This window comes from Fusarium tjaetaba, assembly GCF_013396195.1.
Source record: "Fusarium tjaetaba strain NRRL 66243 chromosome Unknown NRRL66243_c0000022, whole genome shotgun sequence".
Lineage (NCBI taxonomy): Eukaryota > Fungi > Ascomycota > Sordariomycetes > Hypocreales > Nectriaceae > Fusarium > Fusarium tjaetaba.
In genome coordinates this window covers 188,175-203,846 of record NW_023501218.1, presented here as the reverse complement: position 1 = coordinate 203,846, position 15,672 = coordinate 188,175, and the positions used below count along the sequence as shown (strand labels likewise).

The 15,672-nt window shown below is 46.5% G+C and overlaps 6 protein-coding genes across 6 annotated transcripts; 4 read left to right on the top strand and 2 right to left on the bottom strand.

The window, feature by feature from the left end:
• Positions 1-3,682: 3,682 nt before the first annotated feature.
• On the top strand, positions 3,683-4,152 carry FTJAE_1037 (uncharacterized protein; the record flags this gene model as incomplete). The annotated part of the gene is made up of 2 exons (XM_037343204.1): positions 3,683-4,017; positions 4,065-4,152. 2 exons carry the CDS (start codon positions 3,683-3,685, stop codon positions 4,150-4,152), a joined length of 423 nt encoding a protein of 140 aa, XP_037211904.1.
• A 1,341-nt stretch (positions 4,153-5,493) lies between these two features.
• On the bottom strand, positions 5,494-6,408 carry FTJAE_1036 (uncharacterized protein; the record flags this gene model as incomplete). Its single annotated transcript, XM_037343193.1, has 1 exon — positions 5,494-6,408. One exon carries the CDS (start codon positions 6,406-6,408, stop codon positions 5,494-5,496), a length of 915 nt encoding a protein of 304 aa, XP_037211903.1.
• Positions 6,409-7,119: 711 nt separating this feature from the next.
• Positions 7,120-7,904, bottom strand: FTJAE_1035 (integral membrane protein Mpv17 PMP22 family; the record flags this gene model as incomplete). The annotated part of the gene is made up of 3 exons (XM_037343182.1): positions 7,120-7,275; positions 7,321-7,704; positions 7,809-7,904. The coding sequence occupies 3 exons, from the start codon at positions 7,902-7,904 to the stop codon at positions 7,120-7,122; spliced, it is 636 nt and encodes a 211-aa protein (XP_037211902.1).
• Positions 7,905-9,649: 1,745 nt separating this feature from the next.
• Positions 9,650-10,619, top strand: FTJAE_1034 (acetylxylan esterase; the record flags this gene model as incomplete). The annotated part of the gene is made up of 3 exons (XM_037343171.1): positions 9,650-9,953; positions 10,002-10,063; positions 10,116-10,619. The coding sequence occupies 3 exons, from the start codon at positions 9,650-9,652 to the stop codon at positions 10,617-10,619; spliced, it is 870 nt and encodes a 289-aa protein (XP_037211901.1).
• Positions 10,620-11,643: 1,024 nt separating this feature from the next.
• On the top strand, positions 11,644-11,985 carry FTJAE_1033 (uncharacterized protein; the record flags this gene model as incomplete). Its single annotated transcript, XM_037343160.1, has 1 exon — positions 11,644-11,985. One exon carries the CDS (start codon positions 11,644-11,646, stop codon positions 11,983-11,985), a length of 342 nt encoding a protein of 113 aa, XP_037211900.1.
• Positions 11,986-13,405: 1,420 nt separating this feature from the next.
• FTJAE_1032 (cercosporin resistance) lies at positions 13,406-15,524 on the top strand (the record flags this gene model as incomplete). The annotated part of the gene is made up of 6 exons (XM_037343149.1): positions 13,406-13,548; positions 13,598-13,666; positions 13,715-14,209; positions 14,254-14,484; positions 14,531-14,817; positions 14,863-15,524. 6 exons carry the CDS (start codon positions 13,406-13,408, stop codon positions 15,522-15,524), a joined length of 1,887 nt encoding a protein of 628 aa, XP_037211899.1.
• Positions 15,525-15,672: the final 148 nt, after the last annotated feature.

The following is a 15,672-nucleotide window of genomic DNA, read 5'->3' as shown; positions in this document are numbered from 1 at the left end:
GGTGAGGCAACTTGTGGGAATAGATGATGGGATGCTGATTTTAGTTGATGTCTTTTTTTTTTTTTTTTTTTGGTAGTGTTCTACGAGACGCAGCTGAATATTTATAGCCTTGAGCTGCGAGGCTGCGATGATTTGCTCGACGTTTAGCGAGTTTCCATGATTCCCTATCAAACCCGTCTGTTAGCCTAAGTAAGAAAAAGGGCAAAAAATCCTCTGGTCTTGTTTTCTCATTCCTCCGCACCCCCCGCAAACAATAAAGTTTGGCGGTATCTCCAAACGCAACGCCCCCCAAGAGATAACATTATGTACCTTAGCTAAGGTACCTTACAAGCTCAGCCTTAGCGTGACAAGCCAATTATTAGGTCATCGGACCACCGAGCGCTAGACGCCGAGGCCCAGCCCAGAATGATCATCCATCTCGTTGACATCGGGGTCAGGGTCGGGTGTTGCTCGAAAGAGGAGAACCCCACCGACATGGATCTCCGGTACAGGCTGCATTAGTGGCCGAACTGACACTAACTTACACGCATTAGTTTAATTTGCAAGGAGGGTTATGATGCTAGGTTGAGTATCTTCGGTAATGTCGTGCTGTGTATGATTCGCAGGGAATACTTTATGAGTTTAGTGGTCTTGACCAGGGTGAGTTTTGGGACCAAAGATGATGGCGGTAAAATGGTTGGCGTTTGTCTCGGTTGTTGAGATTTGAGTAGATATCATCTCTTTTCCGGGGAGAAGAGAGTGGAGGGGACTACGGAGGTTGGGCCGAAAAGTCTTTGCTCAAAAGAACTTACGCCACAACCAAGGACCCTTGTCCGGTGCTATAAGGTACAAGGCTTCTAGATCATTATAGAAGGGATCTTCTATAATAGACCTATAGCTTTAGGGCTTACAGCGGCCAGTTTAAGATAAATTACTGACTGAAGCCCCTAGAATTAGATTACGATCAGCAGCTGGTTTCTCGCTTGATGTATTTGATGTATCTAGAGATAAGTGGGTCGTTCAGCCACAGTTCTTTTGGGCAAGGACTTTGCGACCGAACCTCCGTAGTCTATGATTGGCTGATTGTCATGATGTTTTCTCTGTTGCGCGATATCAGGTGTAGAGATATCACATTCAGTCAGATCTTGTGGCGAAATTGAGATGCAGGGTCTTTACTTGCAGCCAATCTTTCGTCATTGGGAGGGTTTGTTCAGCAACTGACATTGCAAAGACATCAGGGTTCACAGAACAAAGAGATGTTGTTGAAAACATATGCTTGTGTCAGTTGATTCTCAGCCGTGACCGTGACTGTGACTGTGACTGTGACTGTGACTGTGACCGTGATTGTGCAACTACAAACACGGGACAGGATGCTCACAAACAGTCCACAGATGCCCTAATGTAAGCACCGCTTGGTAAACCAGATATCTAACCGCCCGCCCAAGCTGTCAGAACCGACCGGGCCTGAACATCCGCTGTCAGTTGTTGTCTCTTCAGCCTCCCCTCCCCCTAAAAAGTGACATGTCCTATTCCCAACAGCCGAGTTCCAGACCCCCCTCCCCCAAGCACAACGTGGCAACCGGGAGTCACCAGTTACAAGATGACGTAGCAAGAACCCATGAATTCCATTATCGTAGCATGCGTCAGAAAATCTGATCCGACCTTTTTTTTTTTTGATTGCAAGGGTCGGGCTCTGAATCACGGGTGGTCCCCCGCCCTTACATCTCACCGGAGTGGAAACACGGTCTGTACGACCCAGGAGCCCAGAGTTTTTTTATATGCCGAAACCGTGTAGGTGTTTGCTGATCATCAAGCAAGATTGACGTTTTTGTTATGCTGGGTAGGGTTGTATTTGGGAGGGGGGAAGATACCCTTGCTTCGGAGGATGGAATGACTCTTGAAACTTGGCGGGATGTGTGCTGACGGTTTGAGACATGATTCGTGAAATCACATTTTATAGGTGATATCATTCGGTGATAGGTGATGGGAGTGAACCATTGGATTGAAGTGATTGAGATAACTATTGTGATCCAATGCCTAATGATTGCGGTCACAGAGGACAAAACAGGGAGACGACACCCCTGAAGTCAAGCACTGACTGACAACAACCATGTCCTACAGGCAATAGGCTATAGGTCGTGTCCACAAACATTTCTGAAACCGTACCTCAAAAGCAACTGACATTCAGGATCTGCACGACATGCAAATTAATTTGCTTCTCCCGAAGAAGAAATACATCAGAAATCAACCTTCTATAGCGATTCCATTTCTTCTCGTATCGCCCTCCCTGTCATGTCGTGTCCTGTTACTGTCACTGTTATCTCTTTACTTTTTCCTCCTGTTAGTTACGGTAGGTGTGCTGTAGGTGTGGATTGCACCGGGACCTATCGGCGTATTTTTCCCTCACTCTGAATGGATACCGAACCATTGTTTCGGGTGCATTAGCGCCAATGTCTCTCCCTCTCTCTTTTTATCCCGCCCCTCTCTCCCTCTGTTCACCGCATATTTTGCTTTGCTTTGTGTAACACTTTCCCGTAGCCCGGATGCGTTTGCCGGTTAAAACATAATAATCGTCAGATCATGTTTTTGCGTATGGCCCTTCTTTTTGTTTCGGACTTGGCCGATGCGGGAAGAGACAAGATTGGAGGGAGTTTCACTGCGTATTAACTCCTCCGTATGTCCATCCACTCTGTTTCTCTTTCGGTCAACTAGCTTGGCGATATCTACAGATCCAATCCATTACAGACTAGTTAGGCCGATGGCTCTATCGCGGGGAAGAGGGGCCAATAGATAGCTCCGAACACTCGGGATTAGATCAATCGCTCACTGATGTCATTGCTAATAATGCCAGATCAAATGTCAATTTTCTTTATCCTCTCTCACTTCCACTTTCTCTTGGCCTTGTCTCAGAAGAGTCAAAATGCCACTTTCAAGTCCCGGCTTATTTCCTTTTTCCTCCAAGGGTGCAGGTGGGCTAGACCTGACCTGGCCTGGCCCTGTTTCTCATGGATCCCGTCTTGTCTTTTTTCACGGTTGCACACACCCCGGAACCACTGCCAATCCCGCCACTGAGAGAAGAGAAAAGAGACAACACCATCTCAGTCCCTGCGATCGTTTAACATGGTCCCCCTCTAAAGGTGCTTCTAGAAGAACTAGCACTCCCCTCTAAATAAGTAAACTTTAGTGGGCTGTGTTCTCTACTCTGGTTTCTGACATTGCACTGAACTCCATTGAGAGCACTAAAAGTCTGTCGTAGTGTTGGTCTTGTTTTCTCTTGTCTCGCATCATCTCATCATTTACTTGCTTCTTTTGTGCTGCGCCGTGTTTTCCCCTTTTGTGTGGCTCCACCCGCTCAGACGCACCCACGCCCACGCCCACGCCCACGCAGCCAGCCCAGCCCAAGCCCAGCACAAAGCCTGGCTCTGCTCTGCTCACCCTCTCTCACTTTTTTTCGGGGCGTTTCACCCTTTGACAATTTCACATTCCATTTCAGAGACATTTTCAGCTCGGATCATATCATATTTCCCGTTTCCCCCGTCTCCCGTCCATGTATATTTCCGTTTGTGTCCGTGTCTTATACCCGAGCCGCGCGTAAAACACTCTCACTTTGCACTTTCATCACACCTCGCCCTGTCACTGTCACTGTGTCTTTTTTATATCTCACACGACCATCTTCTGTCTGTCTGACTGACTATCACTCCAAATGGATACTCCAAACAGAGCTGCCGTTGTACATCCTCAATACGACGCCCAGTCTACCCAGCAATTACTCGCTCTTGTTCAACATCTTCAGGTTACATCACGGACTATGGCCAAGCAAACTCCCGCCTCCGACCAGAAGAACAGTACCATCGTCACCGATATTGGCGACTATCTCATCCAGGCTGCGCAGGCTTGGGCGCAGATGACGGATGCTCTGGTGGAAAGCCGACAGGTTCACCAAGCAGTAGTTGATGCGCATGAACAAGCTATGGTCAACAATCATCTTTCCGATCTTTCTACTGTCGTCTCCATGGATGTTGATCTCACAAAGCTCTCGTATGTCAGCACGGCTGAAGTCTATGACGTGACTGACAAATCAATAGCAAGATCCGCGATTTAACAGCGCAATTCTCACGAGATGTGCATCAAGTTTGGCAGAATGATGCGCCGTGTCCGGGCAAATCGCCGTGACATATTTACTTGCGAATAGAGGTTCTTGGGATGGGTTCACTGGGTTATTTCATAGGCGTTTCTGGGAATGATATCCGCATCTTGGTTGGAAGATTGCTGCGTTATTTCATTCATCACCTGCTCGCTAAAATTGCATATTCTATTTCCTCTCCTCCACCATCGTCTTCTGTGTATCTCCTGACCTGACCTCTACTGCTGTGATGACATCCGCTGCTGTGATGTATGTGATAATCAAGTGGCTTGGCTTCTATATCTGGATACATTCGTTATCTCGACATGGACAATGCTCAACCAAACGACGCATGAAAATTTGCTCTGTGGATCAAGTGGCTTGAATCTATCCATAATATATGAAACTGCCAACGTATTCATGGACCTCATCCGGCCAACAAATTCGTGGCATGACTTTTCTGTCGGTGAGCCTCCTGACTCAAAGCCTGGAAGAGAGGCATATCATGACTCATGACCTTGTGAGATGACATGAGGCGTGTGTAAGAATGTTTTCATTCTTCGTCATCTGTCTGTATGTGACAAGAGTCCAAATGATATCTCCGCTCAGCTCAGCTCAGCCTTATCAACTCCATTTTGGCATGTCACATTTATTTATGTTTGTATTACCCAACCTTTCGGCATTTGTATTGGAAGGGGGCCTGAAATACACTTTGAGGCCACCACCCAATGGATACCCGCTGCAGGGTCTTGCAGCCTCTAATGCATTATTATGCACAAACCTGGCATTGGCACTGACAATTCAGCTTCTGCTGCCTTGTAATGCCCTGGTCGAGCAGAAGTCTGTTAACCTGGTCCTTGGTCAGATTTAAACCCCGCATAAAAATCTGCGGCATGAACCATGGAAAAATGTTTCTTGGGGGCTTGAAAATGCACGCGACAATTTCAACCACCTATTTATCACTCTCTGCATTCGCCTATCAGCTGAGTTGCCCGACCAACTTGGCCGTTGCTCATGGCTTGGGCCATTGGATGTCCTTCCTATAGGAGAAGGTCTAAAAGACATTACTAATTTCAGATTATTCCAATGTGGCATTACAAATTATCATTTGTAGAAGAAAGCTGTATTGTAAGTTGTGGCTCATTTCACCAAACAGATATTTGCATAGCACGAGGTTGAAAACAATGATCAGACTCCATTCCATAAACGACATTGAGAGGCAGTTTTGGTTCAGTTTGTATATTCAAAAAAGAATCCAAGAAGATGCAGACCAAATAAGCAAATTCCCCTTTATGTCAAGTTCCATCACCACGTTGTTTGCCTTCCATCCTCTACCAAGCCAATGCCGAATTCCGAGCCAAACCAAAACCAAATCCTTTCCAACCCCTGCCTTACTCCAAGACCTTGTCCTTGCCCTTATCCTCGTCCTTGTTCTCTGTAGGACCAACTCCGCCAGAGCTGGCCTCAGTGGTACCGCCCTTAACCTCACTGGCCTCGATATCAGACTTGCGAAGACCAGCCTCCGCCAGGTCGACATTAACAAAGTCAGGTCGATCGGCCTTGGTCTCTGCAAAACCGGCCTCAAAGGATTCGGCTTCAGGCTCAGATTCTGTGGCAACATACTTCGTTGCAGCAGGCTCCTCTGTGATAGGTTCAGAGCCAGCAGACTTGGTAGCACTAGTGTCTTCAGCAACAGGTTTTTTGGTAGTTGCTTCAGACTCGGCTATGACAGATTTATCAAGAGCAGACTCATCTGTGATAGGCTCAACGACAACAGGTTTGGGGGTACCAGGCTCATTAGCATAAGGCTTATTGGTGACGGAGCCGGTAGCAGTAGTCTCAGCTATGACAGATGGACCAGCAACGGGTTCATCTGAAATAGTCTTGGTAGTGGTAGACTCCGCAGTACTAGGCCTCAGAGCATCGGGTCTAGCAGTACTAGGCCTAGTAGTAGCAGGCTCAGAAGTGGCAGGTGAAGGTGGACGAGGCGTAGGAGGGCACGGAACAAGAGATCTGGATTTTTGCAGGTCAAAACCAAACTCATCTCGTCCATGCACTTCGTCCAACTCGTCAGGGACCTCAAATTCATCAGGATGAATGAGGTTCAGGGGACCACCTGGATATGCTGGGGGGACTGAGTACTCAGAGTAGTCAGAAGAGTTCTCACTACTGCTCCCTGATCGCTGGTCTTGCCCGGGGCCGTAGGGGTGATTGGAGCGTCGAGCATTCTCAGGCTTGCGACGAGTGCAGCAGCAACAGCAGGTCAAGACCTTGGCGATGAAGAAGAGGGGGCGAAAGTCAGGCATGTTTGCGGTTATGAGTGGGAGTATTTGTGTGGGAATGTGTGTTCAAGGGGGAGATTTGTGTGATTGTGTGATTGTTGTGTTTGTGTAAATGGGTTGAGTTTGATGGTGGTTCAGACAGTTGGTTGAGGTTATGAAAAATCTATTTGGTCATGAAGGAGTACGAGAGGTTTATATACAGGAAGGGGGGGAAACCATTGATCGTTATCGTTCGAGGCGGTCGTTCAGTGTTTGCTGAGTTGTTGTTTGGAACACTGAATAAGAGTCCGTTTGGGGACTGAACATGTGGCAAAGAGACGAACAATAGCCAACAATAGTACAACAATAGTCTATATATGATACATTCAACGAATCATTGCAACGAACATGACATAAACAACTGATCTGCTGAAGCTGCAGTTTTAGCCCTTTCTGAACACAAAATCAAACAAATCCAATTTCGCTGGTGTATGTCGAATTCCCATAAACACTGTTGTATCAATTGTTCTTCAAGTAGCGCAGCTGAACATGCTCTTCTCATTTTCCTGATAGTAAGATTTATCTCGATCAAACGCTGCAACAGTATAGCAGGCTGTAGACTGGGCGAGCTTTACCAAACAATCCAGCCAGTAGAGGGTTTTCACTCGTGGCACATACATGAAAAATACAAAGCCTGCCAAACTCGGCCTTCGCTTAGCACGAGACAACGAAAGTGAATAAAGCATTGCAAACGATCTATACTCGCGAAGCCACCAGACTCATGTAAATTCCCCAAAGGAGACCAATGAAGCTCAAAAACACGATTCGTCGGTGGACAGGGATGAAAGTGAAACTGATGATAGATGCAACAGGCCAGATCTTGTAGCCAGCCACAATGATGGGAATCGTTTCCTGTAAGATATTAGAGTGGCCCGCAAATAGCGAATGGTAACGTACCGTCTTGATGTTGCTCCAAATCTGGGAACCGCCCTGACCTTTGAGCAGACCCATGATGATCAAAAACGCAATCGTGTTCATTATAGCCCCTGCAGTGATACAATCAACAAACCACTTGGAGATAGTGTTGCGCATACTGAACTGAGGCTCTCTATCCTTGTTGATCTGCGCCATGCGCTCCTCGTAGCCCTCCTTGAGCTCGGGAGCGTCTTCAGTAGGCTGCATCTCAAGATCATTCAGACGCCCGAGCCGTGGACCCCTAGCAGCAGGATAGGCGGGAAATGTTCGCTCCAGGTACCCTTGCCATTGATAGTTTGGGGGAGCGGTCATTAATGTGAGGGAGACAAAGCGCAGAAGCTGGACGATGTCTAGGGAGACCGGACGCTGCGGAAATTAGATAGTGGACTTGATGATAGCAGCGATTCCAGATTTTGAGATTTTTTATTCCAAAAATATGATATAAAGGCTGCTCATTTTGTCAAACTCACACTCTGTTGACGAGCCTCAATGAACTGGGCAAGGATATTAGAGATGGTCGACAGGCCCGCAGCCTGGAGTGTAGCGGCAACGATCGGAGACGGCATTTTCGCGTAAAAAGGTAGAAAAGAGTGACTGAATGAGTAAATAATAAGACGCGGGGAATCGATTGCGTGTCAATTATTGATGTTGATCTTTCATGTCAGCTTCAGATTGATGAGAATTTTGAGATGAGCTGGAGAGCCAGCTTCGTCTCACGTGCGGGCGTTGGAGCTCGGGATAAGTAAGATCCGCAAAATGCAACCCCCTTTTCCTTCCTCGTATCAACTGCCGGGCTTTGAGACATTAACAGTCGTCGCCAAGATGAGATATCATTGATTTGGCACTGAAGTGTCTGAATCTGGCGTTGAAATTGAGGCGGAAGTGAATTATCAAGATTGGCAATTCCCTTGTTGGGTCTGGATTACCATGGAAAAAGTCAAAGCTCGCAGTGTTTGAATTATTCTTCCATTATTTCAGACTGAGCATTACGTTCTTTTGCTGATAATACTCAGAATGCTGAGATAAACACAAGGGACTTATTACTCAAGTAAGGATATTCAACCGGACAACTATCAGACTCTCATCTCAGCCAGTAGCCAATCTTGAGACTTCGAAACTGGAAAATAGCATGAGGACAGAAGCATGGCCTTCTTGAAGAAGTGATGGCAAGAAAAGCCATTTGGTGTCTATAATACATCAGTAAATCTATTCAAGTTCAAATACTCATGGTCCAAAAGTGTATAACTTTCTGGAATAGTTAACTCCTATAAATTAAAGTAGATACAATTAGTAGATATGCGCATGGAAAGACAGAAAGAAGTCGCACCTTCCGAGTCGTCGACTAGCTGTGACCTCTCCATTCACGATTTCGCGATGGCTTCACTCAATCATACAGATGCCTCAACGTTCGAATCTTGGCCAAATCAAAAAGAAACAACAGCAAAAGAATTGTCTCGTCTCAACCGTCGGTTTCAATGCGTAATCTGGGAATCGAACCCAGGGCTCCCCGACGCTGCTCGAATGGCAACGGAGAATTTTACCACTAAACCAATTACGCTGATAGAGGCGGTTGAGGACCCAATTGGATGAGCTGTGATTGTCGGTTTTGTATTGAAGATTATACCAGTCTCTCCCCGGCACTGCCCAGGTTGGGTCAACGTCCAAAAGGCCTTGTCATAAGTGCCTTACCTGGGCCGAGAATCGGCCTCGTATTCAATGGTTCGTACGACTGGGTCGTGACCAACAGGTTAAGCTGATTTGCACCGTTGGACACTACTCCATATGTTCAGAAGAATACCGTGCTGTCGTGCAAGCGGAATCCTACACGTGGTTGTCACAGTCTCTGAGCTTATCAACAATCAAAGTTTGACTCGTAAGTTTTCCAATTACGTGCAGCAAGATAACCTCGAAACTATGTTTGAGAACAACTGCAGCCAATGAGCTGTGGCGGGTGAGCTAGAAACGGCATAAGGTTTCACGCTCAATTCTCTTTCGCTGCTTGAGGGTCATCTCGTAGACTTACACGGCATTAACACTGCCTTGTTTGAGGGACATTCATAATAAGTGATTATTCTCTACGATGACACAACATCTCAAAGTCTCACACAGAGACTCTTTCACGAATCCCGGTGAGAACTTCGTGTATTTGTGGGGTGGAAGGTATTGACTTTGGTTCCGCTGATAGTTATTTTTCCACATTAAGTTTGTCTCGCCCTCACCACGAAACTCAAATAAATTCTCTTATATATATCTGTCCATATTCCAGTCTTGCCAGTATTCTATTTTCCTCCATTCTATCCCCACAGACAACATGCATTTCTTCAAGAACCTCGCCATTTTGCTTCTCCCAGCAGCAACCCTAGCTGGAGTCATCCCTTATAGAATCCGGAAAGGCTACGCAAATCCGAAAACAGGGCCAGGCTCAAAGAAGATTAACGAGATTGACATTCAAGAAGAGAATAATTTCTTAAGCTTCAAAGGCACACCTCCCGGAGAAGTTGTTCAAGACGGTGTCAAGCTGAGGATTCTTTCTGTTGGTGACTCGATCACTGTTGGCTCTGGAAAAGGGACAGATGGAAATGGATACCGGAAGAGACTTGGAGAGGACCTAAGTGGTAAAATCGTGCCATTCTCTTCGAGGAATTTGACTAACATCGCTTTAGGAAATGAGGTCGTTTGGGCTGGCACTGAGAAGACAGCGGGAGATATGAAAGATGGGCACTTTGTAAGTTCCCCAAAATTCCAGAAAATGGGAGTTTGTTCTAATATGCTTTTAGGCAGCCTGGTCTGGAAAAACAGTCCAATACATCAACGACCACATTGATCTATCCCTCGAACACCGCCCCAACCTCATCCTCATCCACGCCGGAACAAACGACATGAACAGTAAAGATCACGTTTCTACAGAAGGAAAGCACCCTAAACAAGCCGCCGACCGCTTAAGATCTTTGGTCGAAAAGATAATGTCCAAATGTCCTGACGCCACCATTATCATTGGTATGATCACCGATGTCTGCGACAGCGAGTGGCGTCACTTTCAGAGAGAGAGGACAAAGATCTACCGGGATCATATTGCTAAATTGGCAGCTGAGCTCAGCGCAAATGGCTCACATGTACTTGCTGCTGATTTCGGGCCTTTTGACGATACGCTTTTGAGCGATTGTGTTCATCCGACGCATCAGGGATATCAAGTCTTGGGGGATTGGTGGTATGATTTTATTCATCAGATTCCCGAGGGTTGGATCAAGGATCCTGTTGGGCCTGACCCTGTTCGGGATTAGGAAAATCTGGATGGTAGTAGGATAGCAGTGACGGAATTTCTAATAGTTCGTTTGATCAATTTTCTCTGTCAGTATGATATCTATCTTGGTCACTGCAATAGGTATATCCAGCATCAGACAAGCCTTTCACGGTTTTGGATTTGATGGAAATAATTCAAGAGATACAGCTTAAGTCTATGCAATTATTGTATTACCGTAGGCACATTTCTCTGCCATGAGTGAGTGCTAGCTCCTGGTATGTCCTTGGGCCGTCAGTACCAGAATGTGAAAAGAGAAGCGTGGAACCAACCAAAGCTTAGTAAATGTCTCTATATATCAGCCAGTTTAAGGATATATTATTCTTTTTTCCCGGATTGTTTGTGGCCCAGAGGTAATGTTGGTAGAAATGAGAAGCATCGCTCCGCATAGGATAAAATAGCAACATACATAAGGATGACATTCGGCCCTTTGGACTGATCTTCGAGCGTATGTGTGACTTCCATTGATTACCCTCGCGGATCATTGCAGAGTTCTTATTTACTGACCAATCATTCGATGTTCTTTGTAAGTGCAACTATGAACGCCAAAAGATCAGGCGCCGTTACTCAGCTTCTGGTCTATCCGAGTTGTGTTTGCATAGTGAACAACGCACAGGGTCGCTATCAACGTACTGATTTCCGCTCTTCATTTCTAGATCATATATTCACGTATCCGTTCGCAAATCTCATAGCTGAACGGTTATGATACACATACAAATTTCACTTGTTCTCGTCTGCACATTATCTTCTCTTCGTCAGTTCATCAGGCCGGACGAGATGAATCATATAACACACCAGGTTTAATGAATAACAGCTTCATTTCGGTTGAACAACTATATACACTTCATGGAACTCACCTCATCCAGAAATCATATATATATAGTAGGCCCCTCCCCTCCGTCTCTTCTCAATCATCACCTCACTTCACCACACTCACATACAGACACATATCACAGCAACTACAACACTCCACACTTCGCAAATCGCACACACTACCCACAATCAGGATGTCTCCTCAAGACAACGCCGCTGCTAACACCATGGACACTACCGGTCCTCGCCGTCGTAGCTCTGCCACCATGGGCAACGTTGCTAACGAGCCAGTCGATCGCAGCGCCCAGACTGCCGTCTCTCGAAAGCAGAAGCGGGCTAACCGCCGAAGCACTCTCCGAATGCAGTCGGAGGTGGCCCCTTTCCTCGGCATGTACCTACATAACGAGGAGGACGAGGCCAAGGAGCGCAATAAGGCCGACGACAAGAAGGAGGAAGAGAAAGAGAAGGGGGAGAAGAATGACGAGGAGAATGAGCAGAAGGACGGGGAGGAGGATGAGGCTGAGAAGGAGAAGTAAGCTCCCCTTTCCCGGGCTAGACATGTAGAATCCAGGATTCTAACAGTTTAGCCGTCCCCCCATCCCCATGCAGAACTAACAAAACACCAAAAAAAGATTAAAACAACAAAGCACAAAAAAAGACGGCGGAAGTGGACTGCAGCCAGGTGTTTATATAACACCACCAGCTGGTGAGTCAGAGTTTCCCGGCGAAGGAGAAGAAGAAGCAGGGAGTTGGTGGAAGAGGAAGATACTGGGCATCTCAGTGCGGAACTGGAGATTATCCTGATCTCCCTAGATAGCCAGGTTTTCCTGTCCAAGCGATGGGGATTTGGACAGTCTTTTGACCTGGGTTTGCTTTGTTGGCGATGGTAGATCTTTAGCTAGTAGGTTAGTTGGGAATTGATTTGCCTTCCCTAATTTGTTCTCTGTTCTTGCAAATGTGATATCATGACTGTGACCTGATACTATATCAAAGCAATGTTCATTTGGATAGTGAGAACTAGCCCGTCTTCACCCGCCACGAGATATCCAATCTGTGTCGTTATTTCCTTTACCTGCAGTGAATCAGAACGATTAATGCCCAATAATTGCCACTGATCAATTTAAAGGCTGGCACTTGGTGATAGGATGCATACAGTTCACTAGCTACTGTAAGACGGCTCAAGTTTTGGCCGTTCTGACATGCCTTACCCACTGCAGATCACAGATGAATACTAGCTGGGATATGGTGAATTGCTTAACGACTTTTTTCCATTATATTGGCGTAAATCCTGTGAGGTCCTCATCATGGGGGAACTTATAGCTCAATAACCATGGTCTAGAGCATAATGTATTATGGTATACAGATTCATCAGCACCGTGGTGATTAAAGTCCCAAATAAAATGTCTTGACTATATTTATGAGCCTGATATGGATAAAAATAATGTTTGGGGACACTCAACTTCGATGTAAGCACTACGGCGGACTCGATACGTCGGGATCTTCAGTTCTTCAACTCCGAACATTTTACTCGGCTGTGCAACAAGTTTACAGACTTATATTGCTGCGCTTCAGTATATATATACTATCTTGAATGACTCGGAGACCTATACTCAGACTGGTATCATTGCAATAATTATTATGAGTCTGGTTTGTTGCCCTGTACAATCTCCATGGGATATGTCTTACGATCAGTCGTCAACCGGTCCATCGGCCCTCAAAAAGCCCCCCGATCCCCGATATCCCTTCCAAAAATGGTAAAAAGGCACTAAAATCCCCCCTGGAACAGCCACACGCGTACAACCGGGCGATATAAAAGCCCCCGAAACCCGGGATTAACGGCCGATTAAGCATCATTACCTCCGGCGCATTCAGTAAATCACACTGAACCTGCATCTCGTGCCATTCAATTTACACTTTTCATCTTCGTTTATTAACTTTCTTGGTGTATGTAACACTATGGATGAATGCCTCATCAGTCAGGATCAGGATCGCCAGGATGCGGCGCAAAAGACGAGGGCTTGTACGAATTGCGCGAGGTTGAAGATGAAGTGTCAGTGGCCTAGTTCTGGCTCTGGCCGAGTAGAAAAGACATGTTCAAGGTATGATATAGGATGTTCAATGTGGAATGTTGGCTAATGCTTGGAGTAGATGTTTGAGGATGAAGCTTGATTGTCAGGTACCCGAAATTACACAGCGACGAAAACGCGGCAAGTCAACGTAAGTCCTCTCATTCATTGATATAATAAACTTGACTGACCTTCATAGACGAGTCGCTCAATTAGAGAAAAAGATCGATGGCATCGTCTCTCTCCTCTCCGCAACCCAGCGCAAAGGCCTCTCCCCTCTAACACCAGAAAGTCCCCAAGAAGTCCAATCCCACGCCCCATGCCAACCTCACACCCAGGAAAACCCCTTCACCAACCAAATCCCCGACGACAGCGTCCGCTTCAGTACAGACGTTGAACTATTCCCTGGCTTCCGCGTCTCGCAGCAGGAAGCTTCTGAGCGTCTTGCTGTATACCGCAGAGACTACGTGCCGCATTTTCCCTTTGTCCCTGTGCCGAGTTCAATGTGTGCTTCGGAACTGTATGTTGAGTCGAGGGTCATGTTCTGGACGATATTGGCGGTTGTTTCACCGTTGAATGATAAGGCGCAGATGGAGTTTAAGGCGTGGTTTAGGAGATATCTTGCTGAGCATCTTGTTGTGAGGCAGGAGAAGTCTCCTGACATATTGCAAGCGATGTTGATCTATTTAGCATGGTGAGTCTCCTTTTGGAGTGTAAGTGCCTTTGCTAATTGATCAGGAATGACTTTCACTTTTATGGAGAGCTTCAAGTTACAAACATTATACAAATGGCTATTGGTCTAGTCATTGATCTACGGCTTGACAAGCACGCTGGACACTTTCTAGGAGGACCAAAGACACTTCTTGGCGATGCATGGACGTCAATGAGCAAGCATCCGCTCAAGATGAAGGTTCATCAAACAGCAGCCGAAAAACGAGCTGTTCTGGGCGTATACCACATCACAAATCTGTAGGCCAACATGCCCTCATTACCTCAACGTAGCTAACAAGACCAGACTAAGTCCGTACTTCAGAAAGAGCACCATCTTCCACTGGAATACACACCTCGCTTCCTGCTGCGACAACCTCGCCGAAGCACGAGAGTATGAATCAGATATCTATCTTGTCTCTCTCGTTCGTATGCAACACTTGGCCGATCGGGGATTCAGCGTCATACCATCCATTGATCCCTTCGATCCAACACCTCCAACATTCCACGCCGTAACCGCCATGGCTCTTGACACCGTCCATCGCGAATTGGACAACTACTTTAAACTACAGCCTGAAATCGTGAAGCAAATACGTACGTCTCCCGACTCAATCACAGCACCAAAACTAACTGTCGCAGCTGGCTTCAGAGCCCACTACAACTCCATCCTCGTCCGTCTCTACGAGCCAATCCTCACCATGAAACCCCCAAGCATCCTATCCAGCGACACATCCCCAACCGAACCCTTTCTCCGCACTGAATATCTCTGGAAATGCCTCGAAGCCATCCGAAACACCCTCGAGAACCACGTCACACTGCCCCCCGAGAAGATATCCATCCTCCCTGTGACAGTATCATGCGTCCTCGCCTTCGTAACAGTCACGGCATCGCGCTTGATCATGGCGGAGAGCTCTACAGACTGGGATCCAAAAGCCGCACGTCGACGCCTTCAGTTCCAGGATATTCTGCAACGATTGAGCGATCAATTCGCTCAAGCTGATGAAGAGGCGCAGAGGCTGAATAGGAGACGTAGAGTCATGGAAGATGGGAGCAGTGTGTTTCTTAAGTCGTGCTTCAAGGTGAGATGGATTCGACAGTGGTATTTGTCAAAGATTCCAGAGGAGGAACAGCAGTTGTTGGTGCCGCAGCCTCAGACTACGGTGGAGAGCTCGAGTTTATTTCAGGGCAATCCAGACTGGGCGACTAATATTCAGTTTGACGATGAATTCTGGGCGGATTTGATGACGGGGTTCGATATGGAGGCTTTTGATAAGTCTCTAACTGCTGCTACAGCTCAATAGCGCGATTGACGCTACTGTATGATTTGACTATAGCGTGTACTATTATTTAATGATACCTCAGAACATTAATTGAAATAATACCCAAAGTAATGATCAATATCAACTGCCGTTCAAAGTCTGTTTTATGCCCATGCCCATGCTATACTCT